Genomic DNA, 20,916 nt, shown 5'->3' with positions numbered 1-20,916 from the left:
TCCTAAAAAAAGCCTCTCTGTTTTCATACGAGTAAGCAGAAAACCATATGAGCTTTCCTAAAAGCCCATGCGACAATTATCACTCACCCTTACGACAAAGGAAAAAGAATCACACGATAACTGGCAGAATCTCGTACGATAATTCTCAGCTTCCCATACAACAAAATAAAAAGAATCACACTATAACTAACAAAATATTGTACGAGATTTCACGCTAAAGTGAAACCTACAATTTATCACAACACAAAAACTTGCAAAAATATCAAATTCATGGATGTGAGCCCCACAGTGGGCGCCAATTAATGTATGTTTAGATTGTGGTACCTGCAAAAGAGACACAAACAACACAAACACACTAATGAAACATTATGTTAGAGGATTCAAATGAGCAAAACATATTACTCAACCAAAAAATCTAAAAGCATCTCATTGTTCTCTATCTCCAAGGATCCTTCAAATCAAGGTGGCTCTCAGCTTGGAAGAGCACTTGATCTCTAGGATGACTACCTAAAAAATGAGAGATATGTATGACTCTAGGATCTAAATGGAATGCAACTAAGATCTTAGTGATATGCTAAATGGATATGAAACTAGATATGTTACCAAAATAAGAAGATTAGTATGAGATTAAGATAGCATGAGAATGTTATGAAGATGAGATTGATCTATCATGGAAAAGAAACTAGCATGATATATTAAAACATGATGAAATCTATGCTATAATGCAACTAAGATGATCTAAAAATGCTAAGCAAAGACAATGGAGCTCCTTAATAACCTGCACAAAACAATTTAGCTATAGATTGGAACCAAATGAAGATGGATCGTTGATTGAAGAAATGGGCTCTATTTATAGAGAAAATAGAGAAATGGATGACCAAGATTGAAAAATCTTAACAAGGGAAAGGATTGAAAGTTATCAATCCATGGGAGGAATTCAATCCAATCTCAAGTTGACAAATGTCACCTTGAGATGGCTTGAGAGGATAACCTCAAGGGGTGGCATCATTGGATAATGTCATTAACTAGGGAGGCATGCTATTACCCAAGAGATAAACTCTTGTGCAACATGGGAAAATGGTTAAAGAGACAACCATCATGGCTAAGGGGTGTGGACTTGTAAGAGCATTAAATATTCTTGGGAAGGCTTTGGAAGGTTAACTTGCCCAAAGAGGAAAACCTCTAGTGGTTTTGTAAGAGTCTTAGATGTTTGGAAGACTCAACAAGTTAATTTGTTAAAGAAGGTAGAGTCTTCAACACATTTAGAAGACTTTATTCCAAAGTTGAAGAAGTGACTCCCCCAAATTTAGGGATATGACATGATTGAAGACATAGGCTAATTAATGAGGGGTTAGAGACATTCTAGAAGAATACTAGGATGCAAGTGGGAGATGTAAGAGAATGCAAGTGGGTGAGGGAAAATAGGATTTTTAGTTAAATTAAAATGATTTAATTTACAAAGGGATGCAACTTGCATTTGTAGGATTTTGCAAGTGGGGGGATTTACAAATAAATTTGATTTATTTAAATGCAAAAGGGATTTTAATTAAATGTAGATTTAATTAAAATGGAAAATGGGATAAATGAAGATTTTAAATTAAATGTGAATAAAATTAAATGGCTTAGATAGAAGAAGGGGAATATTAATCAAATCTTTAATTTGATTAATGGTCAAAATAGAAGAAAAGAGGATATTAATTAAATGTAGATTTAATTAATAGGCGAATTAGCTCATTTAATCCGTTGTGCAAGTTTTAGGTGTCTACAATACTAATTCACTCACTTCAACACATCCACAAGTTACTACTATTACATTCCTATATCCTAACTTGCAAGTAAGTTAATTCTAATGAAAACTTATTATCACTCGACATATATGTGGCATGCCAAAGTTATGTCACTCTTTAAACCATGGCAGTTCTATTTCTTGATTTTGTTGGTAGCTCACATCTAAAATCGATTGAAATTTAGACTAGAAATTTCATGATGGACCTATATGAGTGAGTTGAATCTAATCTATTTCAAGCTCACATTTGATAGTGTAGAACAATGAATTATAGATATAATTAATCACATATCTAACATGTGAGACTTATATTCAATTTATTAGATTGTCTTGCCTCATGTTTGTAGTGTTGATATCTCTTGGACACAAACAATTTATGTTCAAACTTGGCAAGATTTTCACATTTGGGATTTCAAAAGAAGAGATTGAAATAAGATGGCTACATGTCCCCTTTTGAGTCTAATAAAATTTGATGGCTTATCTCAAAGTAGACTTAGTGTTGAAATATCTCTTACATTTAGATAAATTAAGGACTCTTTCATACTCGAACACAAATGCAAGAGTTGGATGATAATATCATATTAGAGTGGCTAAGTATGCCAAATCTAGGAGAATCTATGGATTACTTACCAAGCAAATTTATTACTATTGAAATAACACATTCTTTTATGACAAATAGTATGGGTGAGAGATTGTGAAGTACAAACAAAAGAAAAAAGAAATAATAGTTTGGTTTTTGTTGAGTCTATTGGAGTGTTACATATATTTATCACGAGTAATTTTAAAAATGGGAAAATAATTCTATTAACAATAATTAGGACTATATTTGTACAAATTTGAGATTATATTTAATCTTATCCTCTATGGTAACATGAATAATTGATGGGTCACAATAAATGATTTGTGAAACCTTTCCTAAACAAATGTCTAAGGGTAGGTTTAAGGGAGAAAGAAACATGTGTTGGAAATCTATAGGTAGAATATTACCATAAAGACTATCAAATTCTTTAAAAATATTTTTTACTAAGATGTTCCTATAGTAGAAACTACAAAAAGATTAGGGTAAATGAAGAGTTCGAGGTTTGAAAGCCTTAGACCATTTTTTTATCTCGACTTCTATTTAATATTTGAGGATTGAATTCTATTATACTAAAAATATGCATTATTTGAGGCCAAAGCATATTCTTCTTTTATCAATCATAGTGAAATGTGATATGGAGATATTGTTGGATATTTCCTATATTGAGGTTACATTGTCTATACTCAACATATATTCATTTAAATGCATGAAATTTCCACAGTCCATTATAAATTGTCTTGATAGTTTTTGGATTTGACCGTGTGGTTGATTTTCTCATCGACATTCAAAGCCATAAACTATCAAAGTCAATATATTAATTCATTTATTTATTTATCATCATACCCATTGTCTTGTTAATACACAAGTCAAATCCTATTTGTATCATAAAGCATATACAACTCTAGGCCTTAAGAACTTCAATTAAGCAATTGAATTATTATCATACAAATATTTGATTAGGTAAACTTAAAGAGGTTCACAAACTTCTTATTCTTATCATATAATTTTTTGTGACATCAATAAGATAATGTCATCCCCACTTTCACGTAGTAAATTATTTATGGAAGTATATGAACTTTGTCATTAAAATATAATTCTATTTACAACAACATGGTATTCAGTAACTTCTAAAAGATATTTATGAATGAATTCAGTAACAAATAATGCATAAATTACTAAGAGAGAGCTATAAAGATGTTATATGGGCTTAACTCTTATTGAATTGAACTGTTGTCAATATATGTGGATATTTTGTGGCACACTAACATCAATGATTAAAATCAAGATTTTATAATTGGATCCATACTAATCATATTGTGAGGGACTTGCATTGTACGTCTATTATACATTAGTGCTTTAGTCCCTAGACATTTTGTCTCCTACAAACACATACTTCTCAATGTAGTTCTATCCTCATTAAAACTAACATGTATAATTTTGCTTGTTTGTGCCTTTACCTATGTTTGAAAAAGAGGTGGTGCTAGAAAGCATCATGAGGGTTTGTGGTGTGAAAAAGGAAGGTTCATGACTTCCTTGGTAACCTCCTCAACCCCTTGCTAATAAACGAATATTAAAGAAATATCAAACAAGTAATGCAAGTGCCTATGATGCCACTTCAATAATGTGTGCAAAGATATAATGTAGATGTACACTCCATGATAATGCATTGTGATTCCCTTTCATGATGACAACTAATGATCTATGACTTTTCTTCAATACAAGATCTTAGATGCTCAATTCTAGGTATTTAGCATGCAAATTGATAGGTAACTCAAAATTTGAACTTGGTCAACCTTGAGAGTAATAAATTTGAAACTTTTAATCAAGAGACAAGGTCATGATGTGATATAGCATAGATGACATAACAATATGCTATTACTTCAAGATGATAGAAATCATAGAGAATTCAAATTAACCTTTTTTACGACGAGTAAGAAGCTATTCCAAGTTAGGGATGTAAGGTTTGAGTTGATTTGTCTACAAAACAAAACAATTTAAACATTATGACATTATTTACAACTATACTAAAAAATAAATATAAAACAAAAATATGAATTAATAATAATTACAAAACATATATATATATAAAATAAATAAATAATTGAATCTAATCAATAAATTTTGATTATTCATCAATTTGAAGATAGACAATTTGAACAATCTATTTGAAAAAGCAAGGCTTCACAAAAACTGCAACTTTTTTAATCAAGATTCATTAAGAAAGAACTTAAATGAAAAAAAATATGAATTAATGTTGTTTTGGAACTCTTGATTCCTTGGACCACTTAATCTGGTGAAAGTTATTAAAATCTATTCATTCATATCATTACAAAACTTTAAAAACGGGTTAGAACAAATAGGTAGTACGTCCTAGGTTATGGAATTAAAAAGGAGATAATTTTTTCTGGCGGGACCACTTCCTAAAATAAATTGCGAACAGAAAAATATTACACTCATCAACGGATTCCTAACTGTCATAAGTCAGCAATTCACCTTTTCTGGGAGCTACATTCTTTGCAAATTTCTTTTCAGTTTTCCTCGCTAAATTTTACAGGAGAAGAAAACAATGGCCGAAATCAACAAGAGCAAATATGATCGGCAACTAAGGTACACTATGTTGTGGGTTCAAATCCCCGACACTTCTTTTTTTGTCTGCGTTTTTACTAAGCAATGTATATCCCTCGATTCCCATGGTTTCATTCTTGAATCAGCTTCATAGGATCTCATAATCTCCAAACAAAGAGTTGCTTCTTGGACGTGTATTTGGAAACAGATTTCAGGCAAAGAGCTTGAACAGCCAGCATATTGTTTGTTATTTGGAACGTCGAAAACCCCATTTAACAAGTGCCAACTGTTTGTTTTCATCCAGTTTGAGGGGCTGGTAATCACTAAGAGGCTACTTTTTTGTCCTTTTTGCCTTCCGGCATATCTGCAGTTACAGATTACTCGAAAAACAAGATTAGTCTCAATTTCTAGTAAACAATTATACACTGTGTTCTAGGGATTGTTTTAGGGGCTTGGATTATATTTGTTATTCTGAAAATCAAGATTTGCGTTAATTTATACAAAACAACAGTATTACACTCTGTTAAGTTAGGGTATAATATTTGACAGTGGTATTTTAAGTCAAAATCTCCCCAGTAATATCCTCAATTTGAGAACATTTGAACACTAAGATTCACTGCAATGTCCAGTACAATTCCTAGTGATAATTCATCTTTTTTGTATGTAAGACCTATGAAACTTAAGAACATATGAGAATATTTTTGAACTAATGCTTATTTAAGAATTCAATGGTGAAAAAGATTGAAATTATTTTGAAATGTGTTCTATCTAGTTTTCTTTACTAGAGAGGATATCATAGAGTAGTTTTGAGATATAATGGGAGCCTCTGAAACAATCTCAAATCTGAAGACTTACTTGATTTGGATAAATAAGGAGTGCTATGTAGATGATGATGTGGTTCAAGCTTTCCTGGACATGCTCACCATGTTAAAACAATTTGCAGTGGTAAGAGGTTACAAGCAAATCCAGAGATATTTTGGCGGAGTTAAAGCACTAGAAATATGGCTTTTAACCTGAAAGGTGTTAAAACCTTGATTGTGCATTCCCAGTTTTTGGTTTAAAGCAGGGCAAGTTTTATGTTTTACCAGAAAAATGGATTGTTAATTTAGGTCCATTTTGATGTTGCATAGAAGTCAATTTTTTTTCTAAGGTCCATTCCTTAAATCAGTGGGGTATTTCAGCTTTTTGGTAGTATTTTTAGCTCCCAGGATTCTATTCAACATACCTGGAATCTTGTGTTCAGCGAGGCACAAGTCCTGGTGACAAAATTTAGATTTACCATGGTCGTATTTATTCATATACACTTGCACCAATTTCAAAATGTTGATCTTGTTAGTTTTTGAGTTCTATGTGAGCGCAAAAGGAAAAAAAAAAACAGAACCTGATAATCAATTGATTCAATCGGGATTCAACTAGTTGATGCTACATTATAGTGCAATAGATTTTTTAAAGCCTTATTTTCCCCTATGAAAAATGCCTATGGGAATAACTTCCCAAAAACTAACCGACCTAATTTTTATTAATTATTTAACTATCAACTTAAAACTATACTAATTAATGTAAATCTCAAACATTCCCCCTCTTATTACATTAATCGAACAAGAGTGGAACATTGTAAGGGTTGAATACAACCCTTCTAGAGACTTTAATGAAGTGCCTTCACCAATCCTCCTCGTTCACCCAGGAAACACCAAATTGACTGCATCGGTGGATCTCCTGACTGTAGAACTTGTAACCTTCTGCACATCATGAGAGATTATAAAAGTGTTCCCAACCTCCATACACAATGAGACACATTTCCTCCAAAATTCCACATCTCCTTCGAGTGTGTCTAATGCCTCCTCTAGCGCTGCACATGAGACGCATCTCCTCAGAAAGTCCACACGTCTAATGCCTCCTCAAGTGCTGTGGAAACAATCCCCCCTCTGCTATACAAATCACCAACCAAACGTTTGCACATGAGACATCTTTCCTTCGAAAGTCCACATCTCCTCCGAGTGTGTCTAATGCCTCGAGTGCTGTACAAATCACCAACCAAATGTGAATACACCAAGTGAACCCATAAGAAATCTTGCCCCCTTTTACTGCTTGAAGGGACACATAATGCCAAGCCCTCTCTTTTCTTCAAGGACACAAATAGGATGCTTCTTATGCAATGAGTCATCCTAGAGTGAGAAGCTAGCTTGGGATGATAAAACACCTTCTGCCTCGATTGCTTCCAACCTCCAATCTATATTTGATCAAGGATCGAACTTCAAGGATGCGCTAGATGAAGTAATAGAACCTCCAAGAGCCCAATTAAAAACATTCACAAGACACTTCTGAACAAGTTCTTTTGCATTGCCATCATAAATTACCTCAATGACTTTAAATTGGGTCCTCATGAAAAAGATTTTGACTTCAATCCTAGGTATAATCATTTTCAAACCTTGTATCTCCATAAAATTGGACTTTGACACAATATCTCCCCTATAATGCACTTTGGAGTCTTCTTGCTTTGTCTTGCATTAAATTGTTTTTCTAATTGCTCTCTTTATTTCAAAAAAAATTCCACAAACTCAATCACTACCCTTTCAAACCTTATAAGTTTATAACCAATTTGAAACTACTTGCCAATTAATTTTCACATCCCAAATATTGGTGGATTCTTTTAAGATAGCTATTCAATTCTCATTTCCATCAAAACTTATTGAATATTTGACAAATTTGACGGTTCAATCTTCACACCTTCCTCTTATTCCCAAATGTGATTAAATGTAAGACTCCTTTTATAATGCAAACAAATTATATCTTCCTTTTAAACCTTTACAACTTTGAAATGAATAAAACATCAAAACTCTGAAGTAGATTTACCTGTAGTGAACTTTCTGCTCCTTTGATCCCTAATGCACTTCAAAAGAGTTTGACTTGCAGCAGTGGGTACTGGCTCATTTGTGCGATATTATTCATCTTCATATTACTGTCAAACATGTATGTATTGGGCAGGGTGATGTGGAACGGGCTTCAAGGTAATGAAGACATGTTTAACGCTCCTCTACAGCATTCACGCAGTCTTCAACTTCAATTATAGCCTTTAGGACTGCAATTGATCGTTCCTTCTCCATGACTTGTAATTCATGCGCAGACAGTTTTACATCCCATGTGAAGGTTGTCAAAGCTTATTCCATGCAAGATAACATGATGATGTGCAGGGAAGTTCGCTAGTTATTAGATACTTACAAAAAGCTAAAACTGAATTGGATGAACTTTTTGCTAATGTAGACACATGCTTGATCAAGATAAGGATAGCTACTAACTTTGTAGGTAGAAGTTTTAATAAATTATGGTGACTCTGGTGAAAGAGTTACCGATGGAATGTAAATTTGCCAAGTGTGGTAGTTAATAGGTTGAGTCCTACAGGAAGGTTCAGGTGAAAGGGGATTAGATAGACTTAATAGTAATTAAACAAATGCTTAATCAGTATCAAGGATACTTTGCTAATTCATGGGTAGAAGGTTTTAATAAATTGTGATAACTCTGGTGAATGTGTCACTGACGATTGTAGATTTTTCAAATGTGATAGTCAATAAGCTGAGTATAGGAAGATTCTTAGAAGGACTTTATCACATAAGAACTGAAAAATTTATTGAATATGTTACAGGGCATTGAAACAATAAATTTGGAAACCATAGGTTAAATAGATGTTGATAAATGGGGTATTATAACCTGGGACTGCACTATCTTTCTTTGCACTAATCTATCTAAATCATATTATAAACTGAAATATGACATTGAAAACAGCAGTAGTTATCAAAAATCAGATTTTTATTCAAATAGATTAAAATTTTAAATCATGAGCTGGGAAATGTAAATGTGTAAAGGAATTGAGAAGAGTTGAGAGTGTGAGTCCCTGAAGTGTTTGAATGTTGTATTTGACTGTAGAAGAAGACTGAGGAAGGCTGAAGGAGTGTATTGGACAAATTTCAGCTTTTCGTGACTTGTGCATGACAAGTTACATGAACCTAGGTGCTGGAGTAGATACTGATACTAAAGGTGGTGCTGACGTAGACATTAGTGCTGAAGTAGACACTAGCACTGTGGTTGGGCGCTGGGGAGTCTTCAGAAACCCCAGTACTTGGGCATTGGAGTAGACATTAGCACTGAATTTGGGAGCTAATGCAGGCACTAGTGCTAGAGTTGGATTACCGTTTGCTACAATCTTGAAATTTCGGGTGAATCACCTGCCTCTGTTGGTTCCATATCCACTTGTACCTTGTCTATAAGTATTATTTTTTGGATATTCCACTTCTAAGTTTGGGGACAAGAAAAATGGTTTAGGCTGTTTAGGAGACTACCTCAGTCAGTCTCCTATTTGTTGTGGTGTGTGCAAGGTGTTGTAGCTACCAATATACCTTAAGAGGATGTCAATTGCTTAAGTTTTGGTGTCTGCTTGTGCAATTGGGGATACAATATAAGATGGAAATCACCGATGAACTTGGCAGAAAGAATTAAGAGATATGTTTGCAATAAGAGTTTTGGAGAGGAGATTTGACATCAGTGGGAGATTAGGAGAGAAGCATTAGGATGAAGGAAAGCTCTAGAGGATATAGGAGCAAGATTGGGGTCTAATGCTGAAGGGAAACAATGATGATCACTAAGAGAGGTTCAACAATGGGGATTTTCAGGTTTTAGCAAATAATTATGAGAGGTCTAAAAACTTAGTATGATCTCTTGAAGAGGAAAAACTTAGTATGAAGAGAGTGTAAATTAGAGAGGGTTCTTCTTAGATATTAAAATGGAGGAAGTTTGTTATTCTCCACTCTATGTGACCATTTGAATTCAGATTAAGGCAACTATAGGTTAGGTTTTCAACACTCTAAATTTAGAATCAAACAGAATTAATTTAGACTATTGTACCCAGGTGTAATTTGTCCTCACTAGTGCTTGGATGCAAATTGTCCCAAAATTGGATTTGACTTGAGACTTTTAGGTTTGATTTTACTGTAAGTATAGGTCTATGGGCAGCATAAAACATATTAGTACTGGTTTTAGGCCAAGATTAAGCCAGGTAAGTCCTAATCATGTCTATGGGAATGAACACCATAATGAGTGCATAAATGTAATGTGGAGATTGCTAAGTAGGTAATTTTGGACCTTATTGGTGTATGCCTGTAGGATGCGAATCTCATCCTCATTCAAAAGGAGAATGCGTTTGAGGCTTAGAAACTTTGATTTTTTCTCTTTGTTTTTAGCAACTTGCTTTTTAAGGTTTAGGTAGACACCATCTTTAACTTCAGTTCTATTATCAGCTAAAGTGCGTAAGTCAGGAAACTTCCAGTTTGTAGTCTGACTCATGTAAGGCAGGGCATACGTCAAACAAAGATGTAGGTTGTATTTGTTTTTTTCTTTTCATTTTGACATATTATCATATGTAAATATTTATAATGTTATACATTTATTATTTATAATTTTGTTGTATTATAATGTATTTCTCAACTTTGAAACTAAGAAAATTCAAATTTGAGAGCTTGAGGATCACATGACGTGTAATGTTTGAATTATGACAAATTGATAGTCAAATAAGACTTTTATGTTTTCTAAATGCATTCATTTTTTTATTGTGTAATTATGAGGTTTTTTTTTCCCAAGTTAGTGCCGAGTCCCAAGTCCGAGTAAAAATTTTGGGCTGCCAAGTCTAGTCCGAGCCCAAATCTTCAAATTATGGTTCTGATAATACATAATTCTAATTTACAGAACTTACATCTATATTACAGGATAGCTCCTTTAATCACTCCTTTACATAGATGATTGTTCTAACCATAGTTCAAAAACTCAGACTCAGACTCGACTCGACTCGGCAGCCCAAAATTTTGACTCAGACTTAGGACTCAAAAAAACCTCATAATTACACAAAAAAAGAAATCAATGCATTTAGAGAACATAAAAGACTAATTTGACTGGCGATTTGTCATAATTCAAACATTACAATGTCATATGATCCTCAAACTCTCAAGATTTGATACTTCAGTCATCACTTCTGTTATGTTCAGGCACCAGAAGAGTCTGAGCTTAGGACTTGAAAGTCCGAGCCTAAGATTCAAGAGTCTTGGAGTAGGGCTCTGCCAAACTCGGCGTGGGAGTCTAGTCGGCTTGGCTTGGCCAGCTTAGCGACTTATGAGTTTGGCTAGTCTTGCAGGGTACTTGCAGAGTCTTTGAACTATGGTTCTAAGTTTCTAACAGCTCATGATACAAGCAAATTCTTGCACAACCAATTATAATATTATATTATTCTACACATGATATTCTAATGTTCATTCTAACTATAAAAAATAAAACACTAGTGAACCTAATGATGTAATATTCCTAACATTGGACCATATCATCAGACACATTCTGTTCTACTGTTCTAGCTTTGTCATGAAATCATCTGCTATAGAGGCTCTTGCACACAGTGTACCACTATTGCCCACACCATCAACACCCAGCGCTTTACAAACACCAAGGTTACTAAATCCTTCACATAGACAATATTGACACTTAATCGGACACAGGAGATTGAAAACTTGCATGCATGTCACCTTCTCTCTTATGGAATGCAATAACCAGAGAAACAACCTTCACAAATATAATCCCTTTGCCATGTTTCTCATAATTTTTCTTTTGTGGTCTCACATATTCATGTACTGTGAAATAAAACAATATTATTGCATTTCTGAATTCAATGAAAAATCAAGGTGGAGATTAAAAATTTGGAAAGGGAGGTTGAAAATGGTACAGTGATTCTTTCTTTAGAAAGCCTTTTAAATTTCATTCTGAGGGATTAATGTTTAGTTTAGCAGAGAACGGGAGTTGGGAAAACTGAAAGTTGGCCATCCGATTGGCAGCCCTATTACCTTCCCTATGACAATGTTTTAAACTATTGGAGAAGTTTTTACCTATGAGCAGCACTTCATCTACAATATTCTCTAGTTTCCAATTCTTTAAATAAATACTTACATATCTGTTGATGATAATCTGAGAATCTCTTTCCACCTCTATGCTTTTACAATCTATGGATTTAGCTAACTTCATGCTTTCCAATAGCATCAATGTTTCTGCGTCATTATTTGATTTAAAACCAAGAAAGTAAGAATTGCCTTTAAAGAAAGACCAATGATTTAAGCAGATGATCACCCCTGCACCAGTCTGACCAGGATATGCTTTGCTGCACCATCAAAATTCAACTTGAGATATCTCTTCTTAGGAGGATTCTAATGACATTTAGAACAATACTTTGATTTTATGACCATCCGATGAACAGGGAAATGATAAATTCTGTTATAATTGCAAATGAACAAATTTGCTCTATTTACATGCTTGGCAAAGATTTTAATTTGATCATCTGAATGTTTGATGATTCTGTAACAGAGTCGCAGAGACAGAATTTTAAAGAATAACTATGTGCATCAAGAAGTTTTGCTTTGGATTGATAATTTTACTGGAATGCTAATGCAGGATATGGGGAGAACAGGGACAATCAGCTCTTGAGAGAGCAAGGGTTTGTTTGCTGAATTGTGGCCCCACAGGCTCAGAAACATTGAAAAATCTTGTTTTAGGAGGTGTAGGAAGTGTCATGGTTGTTGATGGCTCAAAAGTGGAAGTGGCAGACCTTGGAAACAATTTCTTGGGTATGTCTTTTGGTTGTTTGTTACAGCTTGAGATTTTGTACTAGAATTAATCTTATCTCTTGTAGTGGAGTTTAAGTTGGTTGTTGGTTTGTGCAGTTGACAATAATAGCATTGGCCAATCGAGGGCAAAGTGTGTGTGTACATTTCTGCGAGAGCTAAATGATGCTGTTGGAGCTAAGTTTGTGGAAGAGCCACCCGAGGCTTTACTTGAGAGAGATCCTTCCTTCTTCTCGCAATTCACTCTGATTATAGCAACACAGGTAAGTACCTTTGGAATTTGAACAAAATCAAGCATCTTCTTTTGTTTGAAGATTCAAATGCTTTTTAAAGATAGTATAATCACATGAGAATTGCATAGAAAATTTTCGTTTTTCTTTTTCCTTTTGGTTTTGCAAAACCTTTTGGAATCTCTCTCTCTGAATATCGTCCCTGGAAAGATTATAGCATAGCTATTAGAAGTCACAAACCTGAAATACACAAGAAAATGCATAACACAGGAATCTTAAAATGACAAATAGAAGAGGGCGAGGGATCCAAATGTTTCACACAAGAAACATCAATATGTATTTGATGTAAAAATTACAGAGATGGCAATATTTTTTCATAAGATTTTAGACTTAAAATTCATATAACTAATTCTAAGTTGAGCCAGAATTTTACATTTATGATTTCACCTTCATAAATGTAATTATTACAACTATATTGAAGCAAACAGTAAACACCATAGCAATTATCATTGATTGAGTCTTAAGAACTGTAATAGTAATGTACATAATCTTAGCAGTAGAAAAATATTTTATATTTTGTATTTTGTAGCTATAGTAGAAGCTGGACAGTTATCTAGAAGGTGAACTGAACAGTCATTTTTATATCTCTAAGTTGAGCTAGAATTTTACATTTATGATTTCACCTTCATAAATGTAAATATTACAACTGTATTGAAGCAAACAGTAAACGCCATAGCAGTTATCATTGATCGAGTCTTAAGAAACAGTCATTTTTATATTGTTAAATACGTACATTTTGATTGTATGGAATAAGCTTTTATTGCGTATCTTTTTGCTGCTCTAAGCCTGTGCATTTCATACACCAATCTTTTTCTGGCATTCTATTCCCAAGCCTGAGATTGGTATCAGAACATGTTATTTTTTCATTATTGTTATTCCTCCATCTCTCTCTAAGTTCTTGTACATCATTCACCATCCTTGTTTGTTTTTTAGAGTGCTAGCAATCTTTTTCTCTTGCTATTTCCAGTCTTGATCTGTTGTCTTACAACCTGATGGTCTGTCGAGAGATTCTCCACAAACAATTCACTGTTGCTGTCATACCTGGGGTTCCCTTATTCTCACATCCCGCTTGTGTTGGATTTGAAATTGAGCTCTGCTTGACCCAGAAAATGAGACAAAGAATAAAACATAAAATGCAGGTTATAAGAAAAGGCTGGGATGCAGGATTCCCACGCTGCTTCTTGCAACATAGACAGTGAATGCCTGGATAATGCAAGATGTCTTTGAAAACTGTGATGTCTAAAATTGCTGTGGACTCCAGCCAGTGGAACCTGGATGAGGTTGGACTGCCACAGGAAAGAATCCAGGCAAGATAGCAGAAAAGATCCTTTGTATATTATTTTCTTATGAATGATAAAGGGATAACATACATTTGAGGATCTGCCAAACATAAACAACTAGAAAAATTCCTATTAGATACCAGTTAAGCTTGAATCTTTGGCACACGAATTGCAACTTTCTCTCACTAAATATTCATGACAGCTATTGTGAAGGTTTTCAAAGATCATGAGTATATTTTGTTTTCTTGAATGCAGCTTCACATAATTGGCAAAATCATTGAAGCTTCACCCTTTTTTTAGATCATTTAGGGCAAGTTTTCATAACCTTAATTTTGCCACAACTGTAACAAATTCTTCTTTCTTGGTAGACATTAAAATTTTAAAATTGAAAAATAGTCTGGAAGGGATGGATCAATTTGAATTGCAGAATCTGACCGACTATTATACAATTGTCACCTACTCAAAGTGTGTATTAAAGTCTATTGATTTGATGAAAATTTGATGGAATGGTTGCAACAACTAAAGAAAAGCATTGATTATGATAAAACATCACCTGTACCATATGCACGATCCATACACTATTGTAAATTTTCACTAATCAACTGTCAAAATGGCCAATATAACTCGATATTTATATATCTGTTTCTTGGACTGAATTTTTGATGTTCAAAAAGTAAAATCCCTGCTCAAGGGAGCGATTGCTATTGAATGGATTGCAGCATTGCTTTTTTCTAGGGTACCTTGATTTCTCTCTTTCCTTTCATGCACTTATGAACTGTGGATTCTTTCTACTTCTCCATAATAGGAAAGAAAACCTTCTTAATTTTTTCTAAAGTAAATAAGAATTTTAGAAAATAAACATACCAACCAACCATGGTTTAGATCCAAAGCCTGATTTCTTGTTGGTTTCTTAATTTGTTAATACTGCAGCTCCCAGAAAATGCACTTTTGAAATTGGATAGAATATGCAGGCAACAGAATGGGATTCTTATAATTGCACGTTCTTATGGACTCACTGGTCTAGTTCGGATTAGCTTGAAGGTATTGTGATTCAAGACTATATAGGTCAATGATTGAGGTCCATGTTTCGATTTTCATAAATGTTCTATCAATGCAAAAAATGAAAATCTATTTGTTTCTCTATATAAAACAATATGGCTATGTGAAATAACCATATGTCTGTACTTTTATTTTGCAGGAGCATGATGTAGTTGAGTCCAAGCCAGTGCATTTTGCTAGTGATCTCAGACTCCATAAACCATGGCCTGAACTTAAAAGGTTATTAAATGAGATTATTTTAAATTCCAAGTTCAAATGAATCCGGTGCAAATGTGCACTGAGTTGGAAGCAAGCTTGCCTGACTTTCTTCTAAAAGTATTATCAGCAAGTGACAGTTGTTTATATTACTAATACTGGTTGGAATTGCTTCAGGTTTGTGGATGGATTTAATATCCATATAGAGGATCCTGTTATACACAAAAATATACCCTATGTTGTGATTCTTGTAAAGTTGGCTGAAGAGTGGAAACATATGCATAATGGCTTGCTACCAGTAAAACGAGAGGAGCAGAAACAATTTACGGTGAGGCAGTTTATTTAATTTTTGCATTACTATGTTCTGGTGCATTTCTTGTTTTTTTTGGAATGCAACATGTATGTATTTATTGTCCTATATGTCCAGGATAATTTAATAAACAAGATGATCTCATTGGATGAGGACAATTATAAAGAAGCTAGGAAAGCATCGTTTGAAGTCTGGGCCTCTTCTGGAATAAGTAAGTTTTGTTTATTTTTATGGTGGATACAATTGTAAAAGAGAAGGATAACTTCAATTGCTACTTATGGTATCTTTGATGGTAAGTAGAACTGTTTTATTGTTACACCAAGAGGCATAACTTATAGCTGCATCCAGGGATGGTAGTGAGCTGTAATATCCATAAGTTGCAGGCACATTCAACATCTACATAGTATATAACAATAGTCAACATTCCGAACAATAATAAAACATGTGTGTGTGTGTGTATTCAACATCTACATAGCATATAACAATAGTCAACATTCTGAACAATAATAAAACATATATATATGTATGTATGCATGCTGTAATATCCATAAGTTGCAGGCACATTCAACATCTACATAGTATATAACAATAGTCAACATTCTGAACAATAAAACATATGTATGTATATATGTAATGTATGTTATGTATGTGCACACACACCTGTGTATATGTTTCTACAAACACACATATTATATACGCTGTAATGTCCCTAGGTGGATTGTTTATTAATTTCTGAGTTATTGGTCTCAGTTTTTAGAATACGGGATCAGGAAGAGCACTTAATCTTCTGCTGTTATCAAAGAAACCTGCATAAACAGAGTCAAAAGGTACTACAAATTATATTAAAGAAGGATCATGTAAAGAGTTAATATATAATTAGCTGTTAATAATCAAAAGAGGGGTTCTTGTGAATATTTAAGAAACATAAAATTGTGAGCGTAGTGATGTTCATTGTGAATTTTCGTTGGGTACCTTAACACAGCGGTTCCCCCTACCCAATGTATCCATATAGGGTGCCCTTGTACAGCAGTTCCCCTTATCGTATAGTGTGCCTTTGTACAGCAGTTCCCCCTATTACGTAGGGTGCCCTTGTACAGCAGTTCCCCTTATTGTATAAGGTGCCCTTGATCAGCGGTTCCCTCTATTTGGACAAGTTTAACTTCCAGATTGTTATCATTAATACAATTACCCATATCTTATATTCTCAGATTGATTATCAGTTTAATAATATTCATTTTATCTATCATCTGTAAATTGTGATAATCTTCAGTTTGTGTGCCTTCTTTAGTATATGATTATTTATCAATTATTTGTCTGTACAGAGTTCAACATTATAATTCATTTATTAATCTATATGCAGTATAGATGATAACTAAATCGTTCAGTTAATTAGAATTATTGCAGGATTAATTCTCACTGTAGATTATGCTATCGAATAAGCATTAATATTTATATATGGATACTCAACGGGGTCAATTTCTTAATTACAGTAGTACAGCATTATTATTCAAAAATTATCTATCAATATGGAGGGAATTCGAGGGTAGATAGTCTTACCGGAGTTGGAGTGAAATGCTGGACGTATTCGTTGAAGCAGAGGTTTCCACTTTCTATTTTTTCCGTATATCTTCCTTCAGCCCAAACCTCGTATTTATTTCCTTTTTGTGGCTGCAGCAGCGAGGCGTGTCTGTTGGGGTAAGTTTGGAAGGCAGTGACTCCTTGGAAAGTCACCGCTTTCCACCATTCGTGTCATTGCTGAAGCTCTACCTCTCCAGCGCTAACCTTAATATCGATATCTTTCTTAACATTGTTTTGTTAATGTTCTCTTACAGATAATTAATAATTAATACAGTGAATAATATTTCATTATTATTTAAATTAATAATAATAAAAAACAAATATTTCCATTTAAAGATAATTGATGATCAATAATATTTTATTATTATGGGTAAGTTAATAATCAGTAAATGATTAACAAATATTATTATTAATTCTTTTTAAGGATACAAGAATCAGTAAATAATAAAGAAATATTATTATGATTCATTGTGAGAATACGGTAATACACAGAAAACTGAGGGGACATGACATACGCACACATGTCTAAATGTATGTATGTATAGGCACACACACCTGTGTATATGTATCTACAAACACACATTTTATACTCACACATGTATAAATGTATGTATGTATATTTATGCATACTCTCACACATAATTCAGCCAGCTCAGCGATCAAATTTATTGTATAGAATCATCCAAAAACTTTCTCAATTTTACTTTTGGATAGCCTTAGAGATATTACAGCCTTCCCTATCCAAACTTTGAACTCATACAGCATGGTGTGGCTAAACATTGTCTCAAGCTTATCTACATCTGCGGTCTTCACTTTCCACCCAAAGGATTGTACACAATCACATGTATTGAAACCCCATATACAGCGAAGTCAAAATTGAAAAATAGAAAAGAAAAGCAATTGGGACCTTAAAGATATCTAATCATCAGCTTTTAACAAAACCCTTGTATTACTTATAAACATTTTCCTTTTAAGAAAACCCTGAATAATGAGAGAGTGGAAGGTGACACTTGTAGAGATGAATTTGGCAGTGGCAGAATGGCCTTTTGTAAATTGTTGTGATTGGTTGAGTAAAAGAAAAATAAAGAGGATAATTCCAAGCAGCCACTTCCTCCGCAAACATTGAAATGCCATGGTGCTTGCCAACAAGTATTTGTTGAAGAAAAATAATTTACAAAGCAGAAGATGCAATTCAAACCTATCACTGCAGAGTGAGAAGAGTCTCACAACCTCTAATGCAAAAAAGTAGAGGATATAGTTGCCTAATTTTGAAACATGGTGACATAGAATGGAAAAAAGTGTTTTGGTAGTTAATTCCTGTTGGGTGGAAAGAAGAGGCACAATGGGGTTTTTTTGATGACAGAGCAATGATTTCCCTTTGGATGTGATTGGTGGATTGTATCAGAGCAGCAAAAAATCTTTTGGTGATAAAATTGGCAAACCAAAAGATTAATATTTTTTTCAAAACATTGAAGAGTAAAACATGCAAGAAAAAAAGGAGAAAAATCTGTCAATTTTTAAAATTGAAAGGCATTTCAATAGATAGAGGTATAGAGAGTAAATAAAATTGAGAGCTTGGCCTATGAATTGTGAAATATAGATTTTTGTCATTTATGTTCATATTGTTGATTGCATTGCATTGCACAACGTATTTTGCATAGTGCATAAATAATAACTAGATGCTAACAGTTTTCAAATTTTCAACCACTCCATATAAATTCAACCTGCAAATTGAGTATGAAATTCCTAAAAACTCTCATTGCTATGAAGAGAGTTACACCAGAGAGTTGTAGGTCTTGATGATGAAGGTCTCAAGTGAGAGCCTCCCTTGATTCAGTCAACCACATTACTATCATAGTTGCACTCCTTAAGGAGATCATAATCATCACCTTTGTCAAGGGCATTGCCATTTGCAACATAACAGCAAAAACCTTTTGGGGAAAAAAACAGTAAACCAAAAGTATTTTTTGAAAAAATGGGGAAAAATTTGGTTTTTTTTAAAAAGTTAAAAAATGTAGAAAAATGGACAAAACCTTGATACTTCATAGTGCATAAATAATAACTAGATGCTAAAGAGTTAAAGACTTTTCAATTTCAATCTAGTTTGTTTGAAGTCAACATACAAACTATGTACAAAATTCCATAAAACAGACATTGCCAATGACTCTTGCTACTACAAAGAGAGATACACTAGAGGGTTGCAGGTCTTAACAACAAAGCTCCTGGGTCAGAGCCTCTTCTAATTTCTTCCATCACATCACTACCAACGTTGGCCCTCATTTGTTAACTTTTAGCACTCTCAGATTAATATAAACTTAGAAAACAGATTTTAGTTTCTAACTAAATTGATTAGATGCAAGATTTAGAGTTTTCTAGGTTTAGGCATCACATAGAAATGAACAAAGTAAGAACAAGACATGGTTACCCTGGGAAAACCTCCTAGGAGGAAAAACTCAGCTAGAAAAGATCCTCAGATCTGATTATGGATTATATTCATATGAAGATTACAACACTTATCTTTAGTACTTGAAGATGATTGCACATAGGGCTGATAAGGTCTTCAACAAGTCTGCACTTTTGTAAGTCTCAAGCTTGCCCCATTTAACACAGTAATCAGCAATCAGATCCACACCCTAGGTCAGCACTTTATTGTATCTTAAGTCTGCCCCTTTGCCTGAAACTGGATTGCAACCCTAGCTGTTTGAATCTGGAATAGTTCGCCCTCCAAGTAATGGTATTTGCAGAATAGTTCGCCCTCCTTGCAATGGCATTTGCTCTTGATATTAGTGCCCTTTTATGACAGATACAAATCGCCAATATTACTTCTTCAAACTTTGCATTTTAGGCAGAGGTATAATTCGCATGGAATGATGAATTGGTAAATGATAATGTGAAGTTGTTCTTTATTTATATGGTTAGCAATGACTTTATTCATGTCAGCTTGCTTTATAATTTATTTATTTATTACTTTTCCTTTTTAGCCTTGATAGGGTCGGCCCTATTTTGGGGGAGCACGTTGAGTGTGGCGTGAGCAAGTTTAAGTGGTGCCGTGGGGTTTAGGGCCCAGCCCTACACGTTGGAGAAAGGGGCCAGCCCTTTGGGCGGATTCCAATGTTGCCCAAGGCAATTGGAATCCGCCTTTCCCTAATTACAATCAACATCATTAAAATATCAAAATCCTTAGGTTTGAGAAAGTGATCATCATCTGTAATCCACTCAGACTTTGAATCAATTTCATCAAGGTCAATTGTCTTGTCATCCTCAAAAGTACTTGATTTTCTCCATGTAGAAATTAGTCTTGGCAATTGAAAGTGAAAAAATAATGAATACAATTATATCTATGATTGCAAATATATTATATTAAAAGTGTAATCTTGAGCTTTCTTTAGCTTATAAGTCCAGGCCTTATTAATTTTGTATGAAAAATTAACCTTCAAACAAATGTTTAAGAGTATAGGATGCTCCCAACTCCAATAATGTTAAATTGCCCAATTTTTCACACTACTTCTAAGAAGCATTTTTGATTTCTATGTGTATGCAATGTCTATTGTTGTGTATATCATGGGATGTGTGGTAATTGCATGATTTGTTTGTTCATGGGGTTTGCTACACTTAAAAGCAGCTGTCACA

At 33.9% G+C, this 20,916-nt stretch overlaps 1 protein-coding gene across 4 annotated transcripts in view; it reads left to right on the top strand.

Annotated features, from left to right (window-relative positions):
- The first annotated feature begins 4,740 nt into the window (after window positions 1–4,740).
- Window positions 4,741–20,916, top strand: part of LOC131076289 (NEDD8-activating enzyme E1 regulatory subunit AXR1) — a 165,616-nt gene continuing 149,440 nt past the window's right edge. Inside the window, exons 1-7 of one of the 4 annotated variants that reach the window (XM_058013405.2) lie at window positions 4,741–4,973; window positions 12,405–12,577; window positions 12,674–12,837; window positions 15,075–15,185; window positions 15,343–15,422; window positions 15,576–15,726; window positions 15,826–15,919. In XM_058013405.2, coding sequence (XP_057869388.2) covers window positions 4,933–4,973; window positions 12,405–12,577; window positions 12,674–12,837; window positions 15,075–15,185; window positions 15,343–15,422; window positions 15,576–15,726; window positions 15,826–15,919 — 814 coding nt within the window. In that variant the 5' untranslated portion in view covers window positions 4,741–4,932. The remainder of the gene's footprint in view (window positions 4,974–12,404; window positions 12,578–12,673; window positions 12,838–15,074; window positions 15,186–15,342; window positions 15,423–15,575; window positions 15,727–15,825; window positions 15,920–20,916) is intronic. The other 3 variants (XM_058013408.2, XM_058013406.2, XM_058013407.2) reach the window with 3 other exon arrangements.

This window comes from Cryptomeria japonica, chromosome 4, assembly GCF_030272615.1.
Source record: "Cryptomeria japonica chromosome 4, Sugi_1.0, whole genome shotgun sequence".
Classification (NCBI taxonomy): domain Eukaryota; kingdom Viridiplantae; phylum Streptophyta; class Pinopsida; order Cupressales; family Cupressaceae; genus Cryptomeria; species Cryptomeria japonica.
This window is presented reverse-complemented; position numbering and strand designations above follow the sequence as displayed.